The sequence below is a fragment of the Ailuropoda melanoleuca genome, chromosome 4 (genome assembly GCF_002007445.2).
Source record: "Ailuropoda melanoleuca isolate Jingjing chromosome 4, ASM200744v2, whole genome shotgun sequence".
Lineage (NCBI taxonomy): Eukaryota > Metazoa > Chordata > Mammalia > Carnivora > Ursidae > Ailuropoda > Ailuropoda melanoleuca.
Window position 1 is genome coordinate 2770962 of NC_048221.1, and position 24722 is coordinate 2795683.

The 24722-nt window shown below is 57.6% G+C and overlaps 1 protein-coding gene across 2 annotated transcripts in view; it reads left to right on the forward strand.

Moving 5' to 3' along the window:
* ATCAY (ATCAY kinesin light chain interacting caytaxin) overlaps positions 1-22995 on the forward strand; it is a 31255-nt gene extending 8260 nt beyond the window's left edge. Inside the window, exons 3-13 of one of the 2 annotated variants that reach the window (XR_004624560.1) lie at positions 5038-5096; positions 7882-8103; positions 9251-9436; positions 9754-9856; positions 10625-10756; positions 11495-11581; positions 14583-14681; positions 15369-15404; positions 17400-17597; positions 18524-18553; positions 19788-22995. Coding sequence is in view for 1 of the 2 variants with exons in the window: in XM_002923583.4 (XP_002923629.3) it covers positions 5038-5096; positions 7882-8103; positions 9251-9436; positions 9754-9856; positions 10625-10756; positions 11495-11581; positions 14583-14681; positions 15369-15404; positions 17400-17471; positions 18524-18553; positions 19788-19797 (1036 nt within the window). In the remaining variant the exon portion in view is untranslated. The remainder of the gene's footprint in view (positions 1-5037; positions 5097-7881; positions 8104-9250; positions 9437-9753; positions 9857-10624; positions 10757-11494; positions 11582-14582; positions 14682-15368; positions 15405-17399; positions 17598-18523; positions 18554-19787) is intronic. The other variant, XM_002923583.4, reaches the window with a different exon arrangement.
* The last annotated feature ends 1727 nt before the right edge of the window (positions 22996-24722 follow it).

The following is a 24722-nucleotide window of genomic DNA, read 5'->3' on the forward strand; positions in this document are numbered from 1 at the left end:
CCCCCTCCCCCCTTCCCTCACCCCACCGGCTGCTTTCTGATCTGTTCCTAGGACTCCCCAAGCTCATTCTGGCCTCAGAGACTCTGCCCAAATGGAATGCCCTTCCCCCAGTCTTCCCATGCTGCCAGCCTCCTGCTTTCAGGTCTCCATTCAAAAGTCACCTCCTCAAAGAGGCCTTCTCTGACTGCCCACAACTGCACCTCCCGCACTCCTCCTTCTGGCTTACTTTCTTTGTGGCAAGTATCACCATCAGCTTCCTTCATCTATTAGTTTACTTTATTGGCATCTTTCTCCTCTCATGCATCAGTCAGGGTCCCTGCAAAGAAACAGAACCAATAGTTTTTCATTTTATCATATATGTCATATATATATGATATATATTATTAATCATATTTTATGTAAAAATCACATTATAATTGTATAATATGTCATATTATATAATTCTATATTTACATAGAAATTGTTTGGGGTACCTGGGTGGCTCAGTCAGTTAGGTGTCTGTCTTTGGCTCAGGTTATGATCTGAGGGTCCTGGGATCGAGTCCTGGATCAGGCTCCTTGCTCTATGGGGAGCCTACCACTCCCCCTGCTTGTGCTCTCTCTCTCTCTCAAATAAATAAATAATCTTTAAAAAAAATTACTTTATTTGTGTTACTGTATTTATTAATTTACATTTTTTATGTATATATACTTTATATATATATGTTCTTATATATTCTTTATATATATTATACTATTATTGTGTTTTTGTGTTATACATACAATTATGTGCAATTACATATAATTACATGCATAATTATATGTGTATTTTGTATGTCATATAAAGTATAGAATATATTACACACTTTCTATATTATTTTGTACCTGAGTATGTATATTTATTTATTTATGTATTTATTTTGAGAGAGTAAGCAGGGGGAGAGCAGAGGGAGAGGGAGAGAGAGAATCTCAAGCAGACCCCACCCCGGGGCTTGATCTCACGACCCTGAGATCATGACCTGGGCCAAAATCAAGAGTCGGACGCCTCACTGAGCCGCCCAGGCGCCCTGAGTAGGTGTGTTTTCTATGCACTTGGCTTTTTCCGGGGCAGCGGCTCCCACGGCGCGGGGACGCGGGTCTGAAATGCACAAGGCGGGCTGGGGCCGCAGGCAGTAGTGACACCGACGTCCTGCGGCAGAGCCGCTTCTTCCTCGGGGAAATCTTGACTCCTTTCGGTTGCAGGAGACCCACATTGTCCAGTGTAGTGTCCTTACCTAGAGCCCCAGGATCGGGGAGGCCCGTCCGCCAGACGCCTTGACAGCAGCAACCAGCTGGTGTTGGGTGGACTGTGTTGCAGCCCGGCCGAGGCTCTGTCCTGGCTCCATACCGTGTGCAGCCCCGAGCCCCGAGCCCCGAGCCCCGACACCTAACGTGCATTTGTGAACTGAATGAAAAGGAGCTGCTAGTTCCGTGCCCATTTTACAGATGGGGAAACCGGCTCAGCGCGGGAAGGGCACCACCCACGTGCGTCGCACTGGAAAGAGGCAGAGCGGGAGTGGGCTTCCGGGCTCTCTCAGACATCCGCTCTGTCTCCCTGGGGCCTCAGTTTCCCAGTCTGCACCAAGCAGCTGGGTGCTTTCCCCACCTTAACGTTTCGGCCGTGACCCGGCCCCGTTCAGCTAGGTTAGTGCCAACATAGGATTTACATGGACTCGTCCCGGGTTGGGAGGCTAAATAGCGTCCTGATAAGAACCGGACAGCTCGGGCTGCAAAACAGCACAACTTCCCTCCGGCAGAGGGACATGGTGGCAGGACAGGGGGTCCAGAAGACCACTGGCTGGACGGAGGACGGGTCGCCCAGGCCCGTGGATTTTTCCCTGATGTCCCCTCTGGGGTCAGTGCACGTGGGCTGAGCGATCACAAGGGGGCAGTGGAGAGCAATGACTGGAATCGGCTCTGCACTGGGTTGTTCTAGTACTCCCCCCCCACCCCGCGGCGGGGCGGGGGGGGGATCCCTTAGTTTCCTCCTCTGTGCAGTGGGCTCCTTCCTGCCTCCTAGGGGCGCTGTGAGGAGCAAGTGAGATCATACCGCGAACATCCCGAGCCAGCACGCAGCGAGCGCCCTGCCCGTGGGGTCAGTCACGATTGCAGCTCGTCCTAGAACGGGAATTGCCGCTGGAGACATCGATGGGCGCCAGGCAGGCAGTGGACATGATAGAAAGAATCGGAACAACATTCCAGCACCCAGAGCAGCAGGAGTGGCCCGCAATCCGCTCCTGGTGGGTGCTTACCTCTCACAGAGGGCGGGTGTGTGATTGAGGAAAAGAGAGAAATGCAACATTTTTGTGTTACTGTTACGTCTCTGATTTGACAGCAAACTTAAAGTGTTTCTAAATGCTGCGTGGGCAGGACGAAGCCGGGGTGGGGGGGGGTGCCTCCACTGTCAGTCTGCAGTTTGGGGCAACCCGGCAGGTGGCAGGTGTGTTTCCTGGGCTCTGGGACCCCGGACTCCTTCGTGAGTCACCCATGTTGGGAGCCACAGACAACGGGGAACAGTGGGGACGGGCAGCGGGCGTGTGAGTTGGCTCGTCAGCCTTCTCTGCTTCTTCTGACTTTATTCCGAGCTTGTTTTTCTTTTAACTGAGGGAAAGTGCACAGAGCACAGAAGCCACAGTTCTAAGTGCACACAACTCAGTGCACTTGGTACATTAACAATGCTGTGCAGCCCCCACCTCCACTGAGTTCCAGAACATTCCACCTCCCCAAAGTGAAACCTCGTCCCCATCGGCAGCCACTTGTCACCCCCGCCTCCTCCCCCAGCCCCCGCGAGCCCCCTGCCCGTTCATGGAGGAGTCTGTTCTGGACGTGTCACACACGTGAACTCACAGCCGTTTGGCCTTCTGTGTCTGGTTCCTTCCCCGAGCGTCATGGGCTCAGGGTCCGTCCCCAGGGCAGCGCAGGTGGGCGCCTCGCTCCTGTTCGTGGCCGAGGGACGTGCCCGTGCGTGGCGGACACATTGTGTGTATCTGTTCATCTGTTGATGGACATTTGGGGTGTTTCCACTTTTTGGCTGCTGTGAATCGTGTCGCTGTGAACACTGGGGTGTAAGCTTTTGTGTGGACATGTGTCTTCACTTCCTGCGGGCCTGTTCCTTGTGCACCTCTGACCTGCATGGGAGCTGTGAGGTCCTGTTCCCTTACGCCCCAGACCCTCCACTGCGCCTGGGGGTAGTGGCTGTTCCAGGAGCTGGTTGTTGGCTGAGTGGGAGGAAGGGGAGCAGAAGAGGAAGAAGGGCGCCAGCCCAGGCCCTGAACACAACGGAGGTGAGGGAATGAATCATTTTCAAAAGGAAAGGAAGACGCATTCCATCATCCATCCTCTCCTCTCCTGAGCAGCTCCCTGTTCAGCCCTGCTGGCGCTGCCGAGCTGCAGGGGTGAATGAGCGCTCCCCTGAGTCAGCACCCCTGCAACTAGAGCCCCTGGCATCCCGAGCGCTCTGCAAAAACTTTGCCTCAAATTGAGTATTTCCCGGGAGCAAAGGAGCCGGAGCACCTGGGTCAAACTCAGGCAGCGTGAGCTGTCGCTCCCAAAAGTGGCCCAGGCGTTGCCAGGAAGAAAGGTCTTATTTGGGGGCGGCCTGGGTGGCTCAGTCAGTTAAGCACCGACTCCTGATTTCGGCTCAGGTCATGGTCTCAGGATAGTGAGATCGAGCCCGGCATCAGGCTCCATGCTCTGTGCGGAGTCCGCTTGTCCCTCTCCCTCTTCTCCTCCCCCTGCTCATGCTCTCTCTCTCTCAAGTAAATAAGTAAAATCTTTAAAAAAAAAAAAAAGGTCTTATTTTTGCAAATCCATGCTCAGCAAAATTAAAGGGGCACAAACGCATAGTTGGCGACATTATTTTTAATAAAAAAACTTTACCTTTTAGAAGTTTTAGATTTACACGGGCGCCTGGGTGGCTCAGTTGGTGGAGCGTGCGACTCTTGATTTTGGCTCAAATCATGATCTCAGGGTGAGAAGATCAAGCCCCGCATCGGGCTCCGTGCTTAGTGGGGAGTCTGCTTCTTTCCCTCTCCCTCTGTCCCTCCCCCAACCCTCTGTGTCGCTCTCAGGAAAAAAAAAAGTAAACAAATAAATAAAAAGTTTTAGAAATTACAGAAAAGTTGAAAGAATACTACAGAAAGTTTCCCTATATTCTGCATTCAGCTTGTCCTATGATTAACATCTTGCATTGGAAGGGTGCCTCTGTTAGAGTTAATGGACCCATGTTGATACATTCTTAGTAAGCCAAGTCCACAATTTATTCCGATTTCCTCAGTTTCCCCATGTCCCTTTTCTATCCCAGGGTCCCATGTGACACGGAGTCGTCGCGTCTCCTTGGACTTCTCCGGGCTGGGACAGTTTCTCAGACTTCCCTGGGTTTTGAAGCCCCTTGACAGTGGCGTGGAGGACGGGGCAGGGGTTTTGTAGGAAGCCCCTTCCTTGGATTTGTTTGGGGTTTTTCGCGTGGTGAGACAGGGGGGATGAGTTTGGGGAGGAAGGCCCCCGACCAAAGCGCCCTTCTCCTGACGCCATCTCGGGGGGGGGGCGTGCTGTCACCACGGCTTGTCACTGCAAACATTGGCCTTGGTCCCCTGGCTGAGGTGGGCGGTCAGGTGTCTCCCCTGCTTGGTTACTGGCTTCCCCTCTGCGTGCTGTCCCCCCTCCCCAGTCTCTATCTCCTGGACGGCAGAGAATCGACATACGTTATTTGGAATTCTGCACAGAGAATGTGTCTCTTCTCCCTGTTTATTTATTCAGCCAGTTATGTACATCTTTATGGACTCGCGGACATTTTATTTTACACTCTGGCTCACAGTCCAACACTCCATGATCTAAGAACGGCTTAATATCCCCGAGACGATCTGAAGGGGGCACTCGGGCACTGACGTGTTGTGATTTTCTGTGCCGACGAGCAGGTGCGCTCTGTCCCAGCAACTCCCCCGAACTAACCGAGTCTTGCTGCTGTTTCTTTGCACCCTGCGCTCTGGCGGCTGATGTCTGCGCTCGGCCGGGTCTGCAGTCCACTCCCGGAGGAGACGGGGATGGACCCGCTTGGCAGCCCCACAGAAGACACGTCCTGTGAGTGTCCCTCCCGTCTAGTGTGCGGAAACGGGTGCGCTGTTTCCAGATCTCGCTCTGCCTGAGGCTGAGACTATAGACGGGTCAGAGGCCATGTCCCCGGGCGGAACGTCAGGGAAGGGGGTTGTTCTGCTCGGAGGCCTGGAGGGAAAACAGCCAGGGTGGGTGAGAGACCTGTGGGCCCGGTCACAAAGTTGGCACGTGGTGTTGCTATGTGTCCTTGAGCTGGTTGCTAGCCTCTCTGTACCTCCGAGTCCTAATCTATTAAATACAGGTAGTGAGCTTCCTGCAGAAGGGGGTATGCAAGGATTTAATGAGGTAACATGTATAAAGTGCCCAGGAGTTGCCAGGCACAAAGTCAGCCCTGGGAGGGCTCTGCTGCCCTAAGCATCAGGAGGGCTCATGGCTCTGAGGTTCCGGAGCCCCAGAATTCAGAGACAGGGGCTCCAGGGCAGCCAGAGGAGCTGCCGTGAATGCGTGTTCTCCTCTGTGGCATCTCCTCAGAGTCCTGCTGGGGGCCCCCCTTCTGCCTGCATCTTGCCCGTGCAGCTCATCACAGCGCCCACCTTTTCTGAGAAAAGACTTACCAGAGAGGGACAGCCACATCCCTGACATCACACAGCACCAAGAGCCAGGTCTGCCTATGAGCCAGAGAGGGGCACCAGCTCGTCCCAATTTTCAGGAGCCATTTAGGATGCTTGGTCACCCCAGAGTACCAGTCCTCCTTCTGACCTGAGCACATGGGCTCTGCCTGTTGTTGTCACATCCCCAGAGGGTGATGTTGGGTGTGTCCCATCACCCCTTTGAACCCGTTTCCTACTTCTGTACAATGAGGGGTGTGTAATAACAGTACCCCACTTCCTAAGTGTGGCTGGGTGAATAACAGCCCCTGGAGATATCCAGATCCTAATCCTGGAATCTGCAAATGTCCCCTCACATGGCCAAAGGGACTTTGCAAATGAGATTTATTTAGTTAAGGAAATGGAGAAGACACGGTGGTTAATTTTATGTGTCCGTGTGGCTGGACTGCAGTACCCAGGGATGTGGTCGAGCATTATTCTACATGTTTCTGTTGAGAGCCACTTTTTCGATGAGATTGACACTTAAATGAGTAGACTCTGAGTAAAGCAGATTGCACGCCATAATATGGGTCGGCCGCATCTAATCAGTCGAGGGCCATTAAAAGGAAGAAGACTCAGGTGTGGTTCATCCTGGGGCAAAATCCCTCTTCAGCTGTGAACATGTGACACCTGACAGGTCATCTGCTTCCAAAATATGATGGAGGGACAGGCGTGGGATAGATATCCTCATTCCAAAAAGGAGAAATGGGAAGGAAGAAAGGGATCATCAGTCCCAGAGAGTCCAAAGCTCGGCGGGACATATTCCAATGGGTTTGGTTTTGGTTTGTTTTGTTTAACAGGGCAAATTGTGTTGGATTTTAAGTCTGGGGAACAATCCCCTCTGGCTCAATGCTCTGTCCTGCCGGCCCACGCAGTGACATTTACCACTGCCTTGCTTCCCTGCCGGGGAGAAATGTGCAGACACCCCCAGGCTCCCTGTCACCATGCTGCGACCTGCAGCCCCACCCCCTCAGGGAGAGGGAGCCCTGTTTCTACCAAGCACACCTGACTCCCCACTCCCCACACTGTGCTGCCCTCGACAGCCAAGTGGTCCTGGCAGTTGCTGCCTCAGTGTCCCCATCTGTAAAGTGGGTGACGTGTCTTGCCACACCAGGTCATGTGAGATCAAGAAATCGTGTCAGCGGCCTGCCCAGAGCAGGACTGAGTAAATATGACTGGTTTTTATCGTCTTGTGCCAAAGCACACACTTACCTCCCCGGGTCTCATGAAGCAGTCACCTGTGACCCATGGCTTAGGGCTGAAAAAATTCAAAGGAGAAAAAAAGTGAGGAGCTGGTCCATTTAATCGTGCATCGGGGAATGTCTCCACCTCGCGCGAGAAGAGTAGGGCTCTCCCGCGGGCTCACTTGTCCTCACTCGCTGTGCATCCGTGAAACTGGGGGGACTTCCCGAGGTCTCTGGAAGAGCAGCCTCTCTCCCTCGAGCTGGCTTGGGGGCCACAGGGGGTCATCCTCCTCCGTCACCCCCAAGGGGCCAGCGCTGCTCAGCCCGCTGTGGGATCTGCTCTAACCCCTTGGGGGCAGCCCCGGGGCAGGGAGGGAAGCCACTTTTTACAAGGAGACCAGAGTCCCAGCTAAGAGTGTCCAGGAGAAAGCAGTTCAGACCATGTGGCATGCCCAGCCTGACCCGCTCCCGAGAGATCTGGAAGGCCCTGCTCACCTGGTAAAGGGGATAATAACAGAACTTGCCCTGTGTTGATACTGTAAGGTGGAAACAGGAAAACACTCGGGGAGCACTTCCCAGAGGGCCTGGCCCACGTGGCAGGGTCAGTCAGTGTCAGTTATTTAAGAGGCAGAGAGGGGAAAGGTAGGGGCATTCTCTGCCGGCCATATCCAGGGGCAACGGTGATCGCAGATACTGGAGGGCAGGAGCCGGGCAGGCTGCCCGGGGGCTGGTCCGCAGGCCCTTGGTGTGAGCCTGACCCGACTCCGCTTGTGCGAGTCCCATCTGGCAGATGGTACAAGTAAGTCAAGCTTAGAGAGGCGAGGTGTCTGCATTGAGCCCCTGCCTGCCCCAAAGGGTGGCCTCTGACTTCTCACCATCCCACGTGATGGGGCGGAGCTCTCCCAGGTCAGCAAACAGCGAGGGGGACAAAGAAAGAAGAAAAGACAGTGATTTTGCCTCATTTTCCTGTTTTCCAAACAGCCCCTCCCAACACGTTGAACTTCAACGGAGCTCATCAGAAGCGGAAGACCCTGGTTGCCCCGGAGATCAACATCTCCCTGGACCAGAGCGAGGGCTCGCTGCTGTCCGACGACTTCCTGGACACCCCCGACGACCTGGACATCAACGTGGATGACATCGAGACCCCCGACGAGACCGACTCGCTGGAGTTTCTGGGGAACGGCCACGAGCTGGAGTGGGAAGGTGAGGCCGGGGCCGCGCCCGTGCCCTCGGGCTCCGAGGGGCAGGGGCTCCCGGAGCAGCCCCGAGCGCATCCGTCCCCTGCTGCGACGCCCACGCATTTTTCTCGTGGACGTGAGGGTTTTCCTGGGGGGACGTGGCTTTCACATGGTTCTCAAGGGTGACCAGGTCTAAAGTGAGGCGCCTCCAATGATTACACCGGTGAGTGGGGGGCACTTCTGCAGGAGCAGATGTGGGGGGGTATGGCGGGAGAGGCGGCGCCCGTCCCCACGCGCGGCTGGCAGGAAGACACGCTAGACAACGAAACAAATGTGCCCCAGCTTGTTGCAGTCGGTCGTCGGTGCTAAGAGGAAAGTAGGGTGAGGGGCTGGAACAGGGCAGGGGGTGGGGGTCTCCCCTGAGGGGCGGTCCTGCCCCAGGGGTCATGGAGCCATGTCTGGGGAGTCTGGGGCTGTCACACTGGGGGTGCTCGTGGCATCGAATGGGGGGGGCAAGAGGCCCTCTCAGTCCCTGCAGCACCCAGGATGCCCTGAATTTTCTGCGGTGCCAAGAGGGAGAAGGATTTGTTTGTTTATTTTAAAAAGACTTTAGGTATTTATTTGACAGAAAGAGAGAAAGGATGAGCAGAGGGGAGGGGCAGAGGGAGAAGCAGACTCCCCGCTGAGCAGGGAGCCCGATGCGGAGCTCGATCCCAAGACCCTGGGATCAGAGCCTGAGCCGAAGGCAGACGTTTCAGCGACTAAAGCCACCCAGGAGCCCCTGGTGTTACCTCTTTAGATGTTTGCTGGAATTCAGCCACAAAGCCTCCCGGCCCTGGGCTTCTGTGCACTGGGGGTTTCCATCCCTGATCGATTTCCCTGTGTGTTACCGGTGTTCAGAGGCTCTGAGTCCCAAACCAACAGAGTGCTCTGGGAGGCCAGCAAAGGGGGGGCCCCAGAGGGCTTCCTGGAGAAGGTGGCATTTGAGCTGGACCGTGTAGGGAGAGTAGGAGGGGCAAATGGACAAGCGGGGAGAAGCATATGGACAAGTGTCACAGGAGAAAGATGGTCACGCGGCCACAGACAGCGGGGGGGAGGGGGTACTGGGCGGGAGGCTGGGACAAAACATCTGGACTCAGGCATCCCTTCCGCTCGCCCCGGCCTGCTTCCAGATGACACCCCTGTGGCTGCTGCCAAGAACATGCCCGGGGACAGCGCAGACCTGTTTGGGGACGGTGCAGTGGAGGATGGCGGTGCCACTAATGGGCGCCTGTGGAGGACGGTGATCATCGGAGAACAAGAGCACCGAATCGACCTGCACATGATCCGGCCCTACATGAGGGTAGTGACCCACGGAGGTGAGACCGCACCCCCTGGGCTCCTCCAGGCTCCTGCCAGCCAACTGGAGGTTGTCAGAGGCCCTCTCTGAACCTCAGTCTCTTCATCTGAACCAAGGGATGTTAAGCCCTCATGGCGGGGGGGGGCAGGCACAGACAGGCTGGGTGCACCCAGGGGTGCCTACGAGATTGGCAGCACAGCTCAGGGGTTTGGTGACTCCCCCAGACGAGGGGCTACGACTCAGAGCTGTAGGGGCCTGGCTGGCGAGGAGCTGGGTGCCTGGCCAGAGCTACGGGCAGCTCAGAGCAGGAGCCACTCCCTGGCCGCCTCTCCCCAGGGTACTACGGCGAGGGTCTCAACGCCATCATCGTGTTTGCGGCCTGCTTCCTCCCGGACAGCAGCTCCCCCGACTACCACTACATCATGGAGAACCTGTTCCTGTAAGTGGCCGCCTCGCCGGCCCCCGCCCGCGGTTCTCTCCGCAGCAAGCACCACCCATCCTCACCCCCACTTACTGACTTGCGGCCGCCACCGGCCAAGCGCTTGCACGTGAAGACGCAGCTCACGCTCAGCGACCCGGGGGGGCGGGGCGACCCGGGGGGGGCGGGGCGCGGTGTAGACGCCGGAGCTGCTCAGACTGCACGCGCAGCACCCGAGTCGCAGGGTCGCCTGGCCGGGGACACCCGGTGCTGCTGGGACGGAGACCGATGCTACACCCGGCGGATAGCAGACAGGGCTGGGGTGCCGGGTGGTTCAGAGGGCGACGGGGCAGAGCACGAAGAGGCCCCAGAAACCAGGGGGCCCACCCCCGTGCCCTCCTTACAGGTGGGGAAGTCGAGGCGGTGACAGAGGAAAGGACTTTTCTAAAATTGCTCAGGGAGAATCGGGGCAGGGGCGGACCCCAGACCTACACGTCTGGTGCGGGGGACGGTACACTGTTCCCCAGCTGTATCTGGGGCTGGGAGACCCACCTCTCAGGGTTCACGGAGACACTGGATGAGGTCGTGCCTATAAAACACGTGGTGCCTAATAAGTGCTCCATGAAATAGTAACCGCTGCTACCGTTATGCCCACTGACACTGATTTGGGGTGGATTGGGGTCTACATCCAGGCCCCACCCCGAGTGTGCAAGGACGGCAGGTGCCACAGGCGTTGGTGGCGGGGACCGGGGCTCCCTAACTCCGCCCCCGGCCCCGCCCCCGCGCCAGGTACGTCATCAGCAGTCTGGAGCTGCTGGTGGCGGAGGACTACATGATCGTCTACCTGAACGGCGCCACGCCGCGGCGGAGGATGCCCGGCATCGGCTGGCTAAAGAAGTGCTACCAGATGATCGACAGGAGGTGCGTGCGTGGGGCGGGGCCCCGAAGGCGGCGCGGGGGTCGGCGCGGGGGTCAGCGCGGCAACGCACGACCGCAGACGCGCGGCTGGAAACCACAGGCGCGTTTGCCGCCGGCTTTGGAGGCCAGAAGCCGAGGAGCGGGGTGTGGGCAGGGCCGGTTCTCTCGGGGGCCGTGAGGGGGCGTCTGTTCCACGTGTCTCCGCGCTCCTGGGGGTCGTCGGCCATCCTCGGCGTCCCTCGCCCCACCCCTGCCTCCGTGGTCGCGTGGCCTGTCCTCGTGCGTCTGTGTCCGGACGCCCCCTCTTTGGAAGGACCCCAGTGATTGCGTTAGGGCTCACCCTGCCCCTGGTGGACATCATTTTAGTGAAACACATCTGCGATGGCCTTATTTTCCAATGTCCCGTTCTGAGGTCCCGGGGGGGGGGGGTCAGGACTACAACATAGGAAATTGCGGGGAGATGCATTTGGACATGACCACAGCCGGCGGTCAGAACCTGGGCGCCCCAGGAGATCTTTCAGGAACGGGAGGCAGTGTGGCCACGCAGGCAAGAGCTCAGACTTTGAAGTGAGGTGACAGCCGGGACGAGACGTCGAGACGTCGGGGTAGCCGCCCACAAACTCCACCAAGGGGCCCTGCTTCACAGGCCCCCCTCCCCCCTGGAAACTGGAGACAAGCGTGGCCGTCAGCTGGGAGTTAGCTCCTCCCTCCCCTGGCGCGTTTCCTCTGCTCCCCCCACAGGTTGCGGAAAAACCTCAAGTCCCTCATCATCGTGCACCCATCCTGGTTCATCCGCACCGTGCTGGCCATCTCCCGTCCGTTCATCAGGTAATGGCGCCGTGCCCTGTGCCGAGCCTCCTGCCGGGTCGTGTACGTCTCGTTTCAATCTGTATTTTGCAGCTTCTTTGTGACAAATATATATTGGTGTTCTATGCTTTATTAAGATTTTACTTATTTATTTGTCAGAGAGAGAGTAAGCACAAGCAGGGGGAGTAGCAGGCAGAGCGAGAAGCAGGCTCTCCCCGAAGCAAGGATCCCGATGTGGGACTCGATCCCAGGACCTTGGGATCATGACCTGAGCCGAAGGCAGTCGCTTAACCGACTGAGCCACCCAGGCATCCTTGTATTGTTGCTTTAAACCATTTTCAATCACATGTGTTGTTATTAAGGGACGAACACAGGAAAAACACTAGCAAACAGCCCTCCTGTAGTAAAGGTTGGATACCTTTTAATGTTTATAACCACGATCCGGGAGGCTGACGCTGTCACTAGCCCATTGCATGGAGGAGGGAATTGGGGGCCAGAAGGGTCAAGGGACTCAGCCAGGGTCATGCAGCCAGGTCGCTAGCCCACCACAGCTCCCCCCCCCCAAAGTGAGCCCACCTCTGTCCACTCTAGCATCTGCAAGGGGACCCTGAGAACGCCAGGGGGGGTCCGAGCCCCTCCCAGCAATAATGTCACGAACGTGTGTTTTGGGGGTCCTCAAGGCCACCCTCGGCTGTGATGTTCACTGGAAGGACTCACAGAACGTTTGCTACAGGGGAAGGATGCAGATCGAAGGTGGGAAGGGACAAGGTGTCCCTTCCCATGGAGTGGTAGCAAAAGCCCTTAGTTGTCCCTGTGATGATGTGTGATGAGGGGAAGTGCCACCAAGCAGCAAGCTCACCCCACTCGCCAGGCTTTTCCCTGGGGTTGAGCCACACGGGATGGGACAGCCAAGCCATCGGCCTTGGCTTCTGTCTTTGGGCGGCCCAGAGGTCACACTGACGGGATGTGCCCAAGACGCCCACGGAGGTCACATCCTCAACACCGACTATGTGGCCGGGCTCAAGGCCCAGGTAACCAGGGCACTCAGCAGGCAGGGCATTCCAAGTGCTTCCTGCCGCCTCCCACGAACATCAGGAACCGGGGTCTTCCTTTGCAGTGGGTGGGGGTTGGGCATGCCAACCCGCTGGGTTAATCCTTTAGTGCAGATAGAAAAGCGCCCGATATGCAGATCAACTGAAAAAGAATTAGTCTCGTGAAAAGCCCTAGTCGATCACAGAAACCCGTTATTTAATTTAATATGATTCAGAGCATTGAATCGAATCGAGATCCTTCAAGGGGCACCTGGCTGGCTTGAGTGGTAGAGCACGCGTCTAGCTCTTGATCTCAGGGTCGTGAGTTCGAGCCCCACGTGGGGTGTAGAGATTGCTTTCATAAATAAACCTAAAAAGAAAAAGATCCTTCCCATTCACATTACCAGTTAATGATGTGTGACGAGCTTGCGGGAAGGTCCACCCTCTGAAGGGGTCTCGCTCTCAGTGTGAACAGTTTGCAGGGAGGTGAGCTCAGCCGGTCCGAGTTCAAGGGCTTGGCAGCATCTTAAGATACTCGCACCCTAGCAAACTCAGGTGGGTCTGTAGACTTGTCACGGGCCGTGTGTGTAACGATGAACCCCTGGGCGAAACGGCGAGCACGCACTCCAGCCGAATGGAAGCGCCGTCTGCTGTCCTCTTGTCCCCAACCGGGAACGGACGTTTGCCTCGAATGCAGATAACGCTCTCACCCGTGATTGCTTTCCCGTCGCGAATTTTGAGGGTCTCGTTTTGAGCTTTCAAAGCAAAAGGAGGAAGCAGGAGAGAAAAGTGAGCTTCCCCATGTACAAGCCGAGGAAAGGAGACCATTCTGAGCCCCCGGCGGCCCCAGGGCTGTGTGATTACAGCTCGAAGACGAGGCCGCTTTGTCCCGTGGTGATCAGAACGCTGGGGGTGCCCCTCACCTGGGTGAGGAGTTCCGCCTCCCGGGAGCCCCCCCCCACCCGTGAGAAAGGAAGCTGGCCCCACAGGCAGACAGAGCCTTGTCACCATGTAGATTCAGGCATCGGTGTCTGAGGACGGGCACGGTGGGCGTCACCAGGTGGCAGTGACCGGGCTTCCCGCCTGCATTCATAGCCCAGCGCTTGGAACAGCAGGTGCGGGCTCTGTGCACCGCAAAACCCTTTCTAACAAATCAGCCCAGTCCGCCCTCCGCGCCCTCTGGGCGGGAGGTACTCAGGTCATGTGGACAGGATTCTTGCCTGTCTGTCTGAGGCTCGTTCCCTGCCCACGGGCCCTTCTCACGACAACAGGACGGAGACCTCGGGCTCCAAGGATAATTGGGTTGGGTTTTTTTCCTTTTTATTAAAAAAGTGGTTTGAACTGTGCAAACGCAGTTGGCTCTGCTCATTCCGCCGCACGCGGCCGTTTTGTGACTGTCGGTGGGGAACGTGTGTCGTGCCTAATCGTTATGAGTGGCCTTCTGCCAAGCAACTGCTGGATTCTTCCCTAGTGGACACTGTGAACGGTATAATTCATCACGTGTCTTCCTTTGCATCAGCCGCTGGAAGGCTGGAGCTGAATTTTTATCTCATCTCTAAAAATAGATAGGAAACACCTTAGCGCACTTTTGTAGACATTTGACTCTATCTTACTTTTTTTTTTTTTTTACTGCTACTCAATTATTTTATTATTTTCTGTAGTGCTGTATTCTCCAGGCCTTATGTCTGTCATTTAGAAAAATTATTTGACCTTGGAAAAAAGCTTATTCTGCATTTTATCCAACTTAAGGTTTAATTAAATTTTCAAAAAATAATAGTAACCATGAGTTCAAAGCAGCAGCTGGTGACAAAGCTCGGCAGGGACCCTTCCCTTGACCCTGGGTTCTGCTCTGTCCACCCCTCGAGGGGCGAGGGTAGAGGCTAGCCTGGGCAGGGACGGAGGTTTGATGGAAGGTGCTCGGGGCATCCCCATCGGCCAGCGATCCCTCTGGGCCTGGACTGCAGACCTCTCCCTCCCTCCCCTCCTGCCAGCGTCAAATTCATCAACAAGATCCAGTACGTGCACAGCTTGGAAGATCTGGAGCAGCTCATCCCCATGGAGCACGTGCAAATCCCAGACTGCGTGCTACAGTAAGTGTCCCCCGAGCGGTGCAAGTGTCACGCCCCCAGGCTCCTCACCTCCCCTCTGGCATGTCCGGGAACCAGGCATGAGTAGGAGCCTCAGAGCAGAGGGAAACACGGTGAAACACGCACATGTGAGGTTAGAGGGTAAGTGGTCCAGCAAGCCACGGCCCACAGCTTGTTTTATCAATAAAGTTTTATTGGCACACAGCCACACCCATCCGTTGACGGATCCGCTATGGCCGCATCTGAGCTACGTCTGAATTGAATAGTTGTGGCTGAAACTGGCCTACAGGGTGGAAAATATTTACTCTCTAGCCTTTTAGAGGAAAGCGGCCCTGACGAAGGGGCACGTCAGCGAGGGTGTGGCTTTCTAACGGCACTGTGTAACTGCCGCTGCCGGATCAGGCAAAAAAAAAAGACAAACCTGCCGAGTCTGGAATCTGTCCGGTGCTGGAATACGCCAACAAGACAGATCTTCCCTGCTCTGGGGGAGTTCGCAAAGCTGCTGCAGGAAACATGAAAAAGACCGTCTGACTGTCCGCTGCGGCTGTCTTTCTGCCCTGACGCCTGGCGTATGCTTCAGACGTGACAATGAGATTGTTTCTCCGTTCCCAGGAGCAAAGGAAGTCCCCGGGCCGCACACGTATGGGCAAGGAGGGCCGTGTCTGATGCGTTTTACTTTCTTTTTTCCAGGTACGAAGAGGAGAGGCTCAAGGCCAGGAGAGAGAGGTCTGTGCAGAGGGCCTGTCGCGTTGGAGCCGAGTCAGGGCGGGGGCTGGGTTGGGCCTAGAGTTGGGGGGTTGCTGGCGGCTTCAGCTCGGCTGGGTCCAATGACACCCACACATGTGGCCTTGTTGAGGGCTTGAAGCAGACCAGGGTTCTAATCCAGTCTCCCCACTTAATCCCAGAGTGACAAGAGGCAAGTCAGAAGTTCACATCTGCTGTGGGGGTTACCGTGAGAAGTCTGGACAGTGGGACCCACTTGGTAAAAATGGTGGCTCATAGTAATCATGATAAAATTAAGTGCTCCCTTGATAGAGGGGACACAAGCTCCAACCTCACCCCGGACAGACCCAGAAATGCCCCCTTCACTAACTCTGGCTCCTCAATTTTCGTTGGTGGCATAACCATGAATGGTGGTCTCAGGACCTTGGGACTGTTCCGCCTCCGCCCCACCCCCCAGAGTGGGTAAGGGCCAGGACTCCTGACAGCATCTTACAGCTCGGGGATCCAAGGCTCAGAGAGGGCAAGGCACCTGCCCAAGGCCACACAGCAAGTCTGGGGGAGGGCTGGGCCTTTCTAGCATTGCCAGGCCCTGTGCCTGTCTCAGGGGAGATAGGTAGATAAGACAGAGTCGTGGTCCAGAGGGCTCCTCCAGTGGCAAAGGAGAGGGACACCTCGCCAAGTAAGGAGAGCGGGTCCTGCGGCGGCGGGGATGTGGGCGGATGGCCGTGTTAAGGATCAGAGCTATGGTGGCCTCACGCAGGGTCGTTTAATAATGACAAGCCAGAGGGAGGCCGAGGGCAGGTGGGATGCACCAACCTGAGCCTTCTCCTCTTCCCTCCTCCCCTCCCCCCCCCGCCTTCCATCATGTCTTTCTCTCTCTCTTTCTTAATGTTTTATTGCGGTAAAATACACACAACATGAAATTCACCATCTCAACCACTTTCGGTGCACAGCTCCGCAGCATGAAGCACTCTCCCCCCATCCTGCAGCCACCCCCACCCTCCATCTCCAGGACGTTCCATCTCCCCACACGGAGACTCTGTCCCCAGGAATCACGGACTCCTCACCCCCTGCACCAGCCCTGGCTCCCACCAGCTCCTCTCTGTCTGTGTGGATGGGACTCCTCTGGGGACCTCCTGGGGGTGGGGTCCTGTGGGATGTGTCCTTCTGGGTCTGGCTGCTCTCGCTGAGCCCAGTGTCTTCGGGGTCCATCCACGTCGTGGCAGGTGTTAGGGTCCCTCCCGTTCTAAGGCTGGATCATGTTCCAGCGTGTGGATGGAAGGACATGCTGTGTTCATCCTTCATCCACCAGTGGACACTGGGTTTGCTCCCACCTTTCGGCCGCTGTGAACCCTGCTGCTGTGCGCACGGGGGTGCAAACGTCCGTGTGGGTCCTGCTTTCCCAGAGTGGAATTACTGGAACACACAGTCATTCTCCTTTGACGACGTTGCGGAGCGGCGGCTGTGCTCCGCGGCAGGTGCACGACCCCGCGCCCCCGCCCACCCCAGGAGCTGATCAGCACTGTGGCTTCGGCTTCCGTGTTCCAGACGGTGGCCTTCTTACTGGGTGTGAGGCGGAGATGTCTGTCTGTCTTCTTTCTTCCCGTCTCTATCTCTGTCTCTCCCTGTCTCTCTCTGTCTGTCTCCCTCAGTGGTGCCCCCTGGCTCCCAAGCCTTAGCTGTGGAGGGAACAGAGACCAGCCCCGCAAGCCGGAGTCAGGCCACGGGGCGACAGCGTCCACGGGGTGAGGGCCACAGAATGAGGGCACGAGGTGTCTGGGATGACGACCGGAGATAAACGTTCAGGGTCTCTACTCCCCCATCAGGCCCCCACTTTCGCCCCCTTCCCCATGGCTGCCTCTGCCGTCAGTAACCCCTGGGGGAATCTCTGCACCCTCGGGGCCTGTCCGGGGGCAGCGAGACCCCATCCACGCTGCCCTCAGAGGCCACAGTGGACCACGCCAGCTTGTCACCCTGTCCGTCTCCCTCCGTCCCCAGCGCCAGGCCGCAGCCAGAGTTTGTCCTGCCCAGGTCTGAGGAGAAGCCAGAGGCAGTGCCAGTGGAGGACAGGTGAGTGTGCAGGTGACCACGGGCGAGGCTGCCGAGCCCCCAAACGGCTGGTGAGAGCGACCACAGCGCTGTCATGACGGGCACTGAGAACTCGGCGGGAATGGCCAGCATGATGCCAGCTCCGTTGTGAGTGTTCGGTATCGGGGCCCCTTTCTCTCCACCCCGGGCTGTTCCCCTGGGGACACCTGCCGAAGCCAGCAGTTACATTGAAACTAACAGTCGGGGCGCCTGGGCGGCTCGGTCAGTACACAGTGGGACTCCCGATGTCAGGGTTGTGAGTTCGAGCCCCATGTTGGGCGTAGAGAGGACTTAAAAAATAAAATAAAATATTTAAAAATAAATTAACAGTGGATAAAATGTAAAAGTTCGCTCCTCTCTGGGGCTCAGGCGCAGCTGCCTGCCCAGGGCTGCAGGGGTCGGAACACGCCGTGCACCGTGGGCCAAGCCGCCGTGTGCCCGGCCCCAGCCCCCCTCTCTGCCCGGGGGCTTCTTCACAGAATTGGAACTCACACGACGTGCAACGAACCGTTTTAAAGTGCACATTCCGGGGGCCTTTAGGGCACCGGCAAAGCTCTGCAACCCGCACCTCTCTCTGGTTCCAGAGTGTCCCGTCACCCCAGAAGGGACCCCATACCCATTAAGCCGTTGCTCCCGTCCCCTCTCCCCTTCTCTTGCTTCACACCCAGCAATACTATCGCAAGTCCCCTAGCACCTCGCCCTGGGGTGGGCGGAAAACACAGCCGGCTCTGGCCCTCTCCCCACCGCCCACCTCTGCCCCGGCCGGCCGGCCTCCTGCCTCCGAGCCTCATCGCAGTCTCCGTCCCCTGCCCTCGCGCGACCTGGGGCACGGGCTGCCCGGACCCGGAGCAGCCTCGGTGGGTTCGTTCTGCGTTAGTGAGGAGCCTCAGCCCCCGTCGCGGGTTACGCAGCAGACACGTGCCAACCCCTGCTTGTCCCAGACGAAGATGAAGCCATGCCGGCCCCCGTGGGGCTCACGGCCAAACACCGAGGCTCCCCAGATAGCAAGTAATGCTGACGTCTCTCTTCCACAGGTCTGCTCCGGTCACAGATCAGGAGACAAGGTGAGCGGGGAGCGGAGCCGTGTAGGTGCCTGGCTGGAAAAGATGTCCCCCGTGGAGCCATCGTCTGGGGGTCGAGGGCCACTGTACTGGGGAGTCAGAGAGGGATTGGCTACCAGGACACCAGGGTCTGCACAACTCCAGGGGGCGCCACTGCTGTGAGGCCCCGGAGCTAAGCCACATGGCGGCCCTGACAGAGATGCCCACCCGGAGCCAGGCCCTGTAAAGCCTGGGCTTTTTTTTTTCTTTTAACTTTAAGTAGGCTCCACACCCAGTGTGGGGCTTGAACTCACGACCCTGAGATCGAGAGTCGCGTTCTCTGTGGACTGAGCCGGCCAGGTGCCCCAAGCCGGGCTTTATTCCTCAGCCACAAGTACACAGCTTGCCCACGGCCTGTCTCAGGGCCCCCACCTGCTCCAGATGCCGGGAAAAGCCTCTCTGTGTCGGGGGTCACGGAGACCACCCTCGGGTTCAGCTTTGCTGACGGACCCACAGAACTCGGCAAAGCGGTTGTGCTTACATTTGTGGTTTGTTGGGGTTTTTTAGAAATTTTTTTTAAAGATTTTATTTATTTGTCAGAGAGAGAGAGCGCACGAGCAGGGGGAGCGGTGGGCAGGGGGAGTGGCGGGCAGAGGGAGAGGGCGGCTCTCCGCTGAGCAGGGAGCCCAATGTGGGACTCAATCCCAGGACCCCGGGATAATGACCTGAGCAGAAGGCAGACGCTTCGCCAACGGAGCCGCCCAGGCGCCCCAAGTGTCTGACTCTTGATTTCGGCTCAGGTCATGATCTCCGGGTCGCGTCAGGCTCCTCGCTCGGTGCAGTCTGCTTGTCCTTCTCCCTCCTTGACGGCTCCTCCCTGTGCTCTTTCTCTCTCTAAAAATGAATAAATAAAATCTTTTAAAGTAAAATAATTAAAGACACAAAAGAAACTGTAGGAAGCAATGGATGGACAGACAGATGGGTGGGTGAATAGATGGCAGATGGAGGGACAGAAGGACAAGGGGCTGCCTCCAGGCTTCCCTCTGGTCTGATCCGAGGCGCCGGCCCCAGGGCCCGTTCTGCTACGGCATGGAGAGAGCGGTCAGCTGCCAGGTGGGTGGCAGGCAGCAGGTACCCCTCTTGCTGCTGAGGACCCCAAAGCCGGATTAGATCACGCTCTGCAGTCCACCCACGGATGCATTCCCCGCTTGCTCTAAAAACAATAATGATGACCTGACCTGTGCTTATCCCTCTCTAGCCTGTCCTGAGGCGACAAGAACACAGAGAAGGACAAGAAAGAAGATTCCAGATGCCAAGAAACCTCTGTCAGACGCCCTCCGGCCCTGGACCTCATCCCCACCTCGTCCTGAGTCCCCGTCTTCGGAGGACGCCAGTCTCCTCCATCCATCTCTGAAACCCGGCATCCTTTTTAGCTGCTTGAAAATGTTTTGGGTTTGTTTTTGCTTTTTTTTTTAAACAACGCGGTATTAGCGTGTTCCGGGGAAGGACCTGGTTCTCCGGCCTCCGCGCTCACGAGCTTGCGTCCAAGAAAAGCAAGCAGCTGAGGGCACGGCCCGTGGGTCCTTGGCGGCCTCAGAGACCCCCTCCCACTGCACAAAGTGCTGATTCAAGACCCTTCTCCTGCTTGTCACCTGGCCCCCGTTGGAGCCACCGACGCCCCCCGGCTCCGCGGCTGGATCTGGATTCGTTCTTGTGCCTTTTCTCCTAGAACAGCCCCTGCCGCTCTGGGCATCCGGCCTGGAAGCTCAGCCCCCAGCAGTGGCGTGCCCCCAGGGGCCTCCCCTCCTTCCCCCTCATGGGTCTTTATCAGACCAGCTCCCCCCATCTCAGCACCCACCTTCTTGGGGATCATCGGAGCCCACAGCACAAGTGAGCTGTCGATAATTACCCCGGCCCTGCAGTTACAAAGCCGCGCCTCCCCATCTAGAACATCCTCAAGCCCCTCCAACGTGGATGCCACACCCCAGGGGAGTCCTGGTCAATACCTCCTACTGAGGGAATGAAGTATCCCCACTTTTCCTGACCCCCCCAAGGCAGGGTTGGGATGTGCCCCTCAGGCTCCCACCAAGGGAAACGGGCTCTGAACTGTGCGAAGGAAGATACAGGGTACTACAGGTTTGAATATTTGGAGGTTCAGTTGGGAAAGGAAATCCCTGTGGCCTGGATGCCCTGGGGATCTGCAGTCACAGGAGGCAAATTTACCTTGGACAAAGGACAGACTTTTCTAATGCAGCCCAAACACCCATCAGGTGGCTTCTGTAGGTAGTGAGGTCCCCATCTGTGGAGGTATTTAAGAAAGGGCTGGCAAGCGCTTGCAGAATGTGGTCCTCTGCGGTCCCCTCCAATCTTAAGAGCCTCTATTTATATAAATCTGAGCGAAAGTTGACTGGGGACCGTCTCCAGGCCCCAGGCTTCTTAGCGGTCAAGATTCATGTGCGCTGAGAATGAGGTTCTTGGTCTCAGAGGCCATGCCAAATGCTTCCCGACCTGGGACGCTGGGTGTTTTGGGGTTATTCCAATGGTGGGAGGGAGCCAGTGGTGTTTAGTGCTGAGGGAAAGGAATGCCCAACATTTGGCTGCAGGGAGTGTCCTGCACGTCACGGAACTGTCCCACCCCAAATGGCAGAGGCTTTTGCATCGGAAAACGCCGAGTTTCTGAGCGAGCTTGGGCCTGCATCCCCTGGGTCACAGCACGGCCGGCCCCGGGAAGGCAGGGACGCCTGGGGGCTGGGGGGACTTTTAAATGTGTGTTTCTGCCATGTTTCCCGAATGCCGAATAAAGGACAGGATCGTGTTCTGGGCCCAGACGTGTCACCTGCAGCCCGAGGCATCAGAGGCTGGCTGATGGGCCTCTCCAGGCTGCCCTCCTAGCGACCCCACCCCCGGTCTGCTCCTGGCCTGCCCCAAACTCTGGGTCTGGGTGGCCGGCTGTCCTTCCCCGGGGCTAACGCGTGGACCCCAAGCTGCAAACTCCCGCCTCCATGCACTTAGTCCCTGCCCGGAGGCTGGAGCCTGGCTGCAAGCTGAAGGGTGGGAACTGATACGGGCCACCCCCTGCCAGTCACTGAGCGCCCAGGAGGTGACAGAGGGACAGGAAGCGGCAGACCCCAGCTCCCCTGCCCACCCCCCCGAGGAGCCTGCAGCCGCACGAGAAATTACAACAGGGTCCACCCGGCCCAGCGTGGCTGGCCCGCCGCCCCTCCGTCCGGACCACCAGCAGCCACAGACAACGGGCAAGCGTGACCTAGGATCTCAGCTCAGCTGCAGCAGCCCCTCTGGGATAGAGAAACCCCCGAGTGGCTGTCCCCAGATGCGAGAAGTCCCAGTGCACAGCTCCATGCAGACGGGGCCGCCGTACCCAGCCTGGCTGCTGCCCGCCCCTCGGAAGCCACTTTGCGAAAGGCATGTGTCTCTGGGGCAGCCGTGGCCAAAACGCAATGGACCCCGGACCCTGGACCTCATTGGAAGAGGACACCAGGTTTTCCTCCCCGGACACGTGGGATGCGTCCTGAGTCGTAGCTCACACGCCCATCCTAACGACGGCGAGTTCTGTGGTTTTTAAAAACAAAACAACTCATTATGATTACTGTCGTGATGTTCAGACATCATCTCCGTGAGCTTTGGGGGATTTTTATGTGGAAATAACGTAACTGAGAAGGGAGGGTTGTCACTTTTGTCCACTTCCCCGAGGTGTGGTGCTGGCCTTGGGCCAGGAGCAGACGAACCGGCCTGAACTTGCGCCCCACGACCTCGAGGGACCTTGAGTGACCTCAGGCCGGTGGTCTCAGGTGTCCTTGGGCAGCCTCAGGCGACCTTGGGTGACCTCACTTGACCTCCCAACCTCTCTGCAATCAAACCCAGTCAGCAGGTGATACTAGTAGTAATTTAATAACTATATGTATGTGTTCTTACTGGTACTGAAGAGAAGGCTCTGTGTCTCTACACTCGCACCAACACGTCCCAGACCGGGCGCAGCGGTCCCCAGGAGCGACTCTCCGGCTCCCGGCGGCCACCCGGCAGGGTGTCCTGCGACCTAACTCAACCAAGACACCGCACAGAGTCACGCGGACCCCACAGGTTAAGGGCTCAGACCCACAAGCACGCACGCCCCCAGCTCAGGCGCCGGTCTCCAGGTGTGGGTCCCCAGGTCACCCACACTCGTGCCCCAAGTGGCCAAAAGTCAGGCGTTCCCTCAGCCTTCCCCCAGCAGCTCACAGAACTCAAGAAAAAGGTCTCCTTGCTTTTTGCCTGACCATGACAAAGGCTCGAACTCAGGAACAGCCAGCGGAAGAGCCGGGGTGGGGGGACAGGGCAGGAGCGAGGGGCGCGTCCCCGAGCCGTCCCCGTCGCCCACCCGAAGGCGTCGTGACGCAGGCACGATTGGTTAACCTTTGGCCGTTGGTGATGAACCCCACCTCCAGCCCGGCCCCTTCTCGGGGGTCTGCTGGCCGCTTTCCAGAAGTCCCCCCACTCGCACCAACGCAGGTGTGGCTACCGGGCGAGTCACAAGCAGTAAAAGATGCCGCCTCCATCTTGATCGCTCCGGACCAGTTTCAGGAACCGAGGACAGGAGTTTCTCCCTCTTCTCACCTTGGAAGTCCCAATGGGTTGGGAGCCATGTGTCAGGAACTGGGAATGAGACCAAGTATTTCCTTCTTGTGACGGATCACAATACCACCTAGTAACAGTCGGAGCCCTGGCCCCACCCAGCCCAGTGCCCGCGTTCCCAGGACAGGTGGCACGGCCCGCCCAGGGCCCCACAGGGGGCAGCGTAGAGCTCCCCGTGCTGGGTGCAGGAGGGGCATGTGCCCAGGAGAGAGGTGCCAGTGGAGGCGCCTGGCCCCGAGGGGCTGGCTTCATGGTCCTGGAGCAGGTGCCCTCAGGGTGGGGCCGGCTGCATGGGGCACAGCTGAGGCTGGGATCACAGGTGCCTCTCCCGGTCTGGGGGTGATGGAGCCACCCATTCTCCCCCCCACACCAAGTCTCTGATTACCCTGCGGGATTTCTGGAAACCTGACCCCTTTGCTCATAAATTCATGCATCCATTCATCTGCTATCTCTGGGGGTCCTGCGGGGTCCCTGCTCCCTCGTGCTGCCCTCAGCCTAGGGGAGGGGGGATCTTGACCCAGGAACCAGGGCCTCCCTGGGGACCAGGACGAGGGGCCAGGCCCTGTCCCAGAAAGAAGGGTCCTCTCTGATCAGAGACCCGCTGGGGAAGCAGCAGTCCGCCCGTCCAGCAGGTGGGTGGAGGGCATCCCCAGCAGAGAGCCCGCCCCAGTAAAGGCCTGGGGGCCGGATCAACAGCACTGGTGTTAGTGGGACCCTGAGCTCAGTGCGGACCTGGACTCTCTCTTCTAAATTCACCATTAGTGGCATTAGAACACTCACAACGTTGTGCAACCATCCCTATTATCTAGTTCCAGAACATTCCACTCCACCAAAGGGAAACCCTGTCCCCAGGAGCAGTCACTCTCCAGGCCCTGGCACCCACTAACCTACTTTCTGTGTCTGTTTCACATAAGGGGAATCGAACACAGTCATGGGATGGTCACCCTTCATGACCTGTGGGCTGTTTGGGGACAGGCAGGTCACACTGTGTGCCGGGCGAGCTGACACCAGGAGGCCTCCCCGGAGGCGCCCTGACAGGGCCCCTATCAGGGCACGTCACTGTCACCCGTGGTCTGGGCTTCGTGCCCCACAAGGAGGCTCCCAGGAAGTTCTTGCCACTGGAATTGGGTCAGAGGTCGCACCCCGGAGCCAATGTTCCCATCTGCCCAGCCGCCAGGCGCCCAAGGAAGCTCACAGGTCACAGGGGCAGCCAAGCTGGCAGTCAAGAAAACGGAGGCCCAGAAGGGGCTGGAGGTGGAAGGAGACAGGTGGGGTCCCTTGCTCAATTCTGTCACTGGCGGCTGCCTTCCAAGTACAATCACGGTGCCAGCGACCTCTCCTAACCTCTGCACTGGGTCAGTCCCTGCTGGAGCCATGCGGGGACTCCTCAACGACTAGTTGACTGGATGACACACTTTCTGTGTCCCTCGGCTATCTTGGCCACTGTGGTCCTGCCAGTGGAATCAAGGGAGGGAGGTCGCAGAAGTCATGGGGGGACACACAGGCCACTGCAGTGGGAGAGCCCCTGGCGTCTTGTGGGGGGACACGCACAGCTTTATAGCCA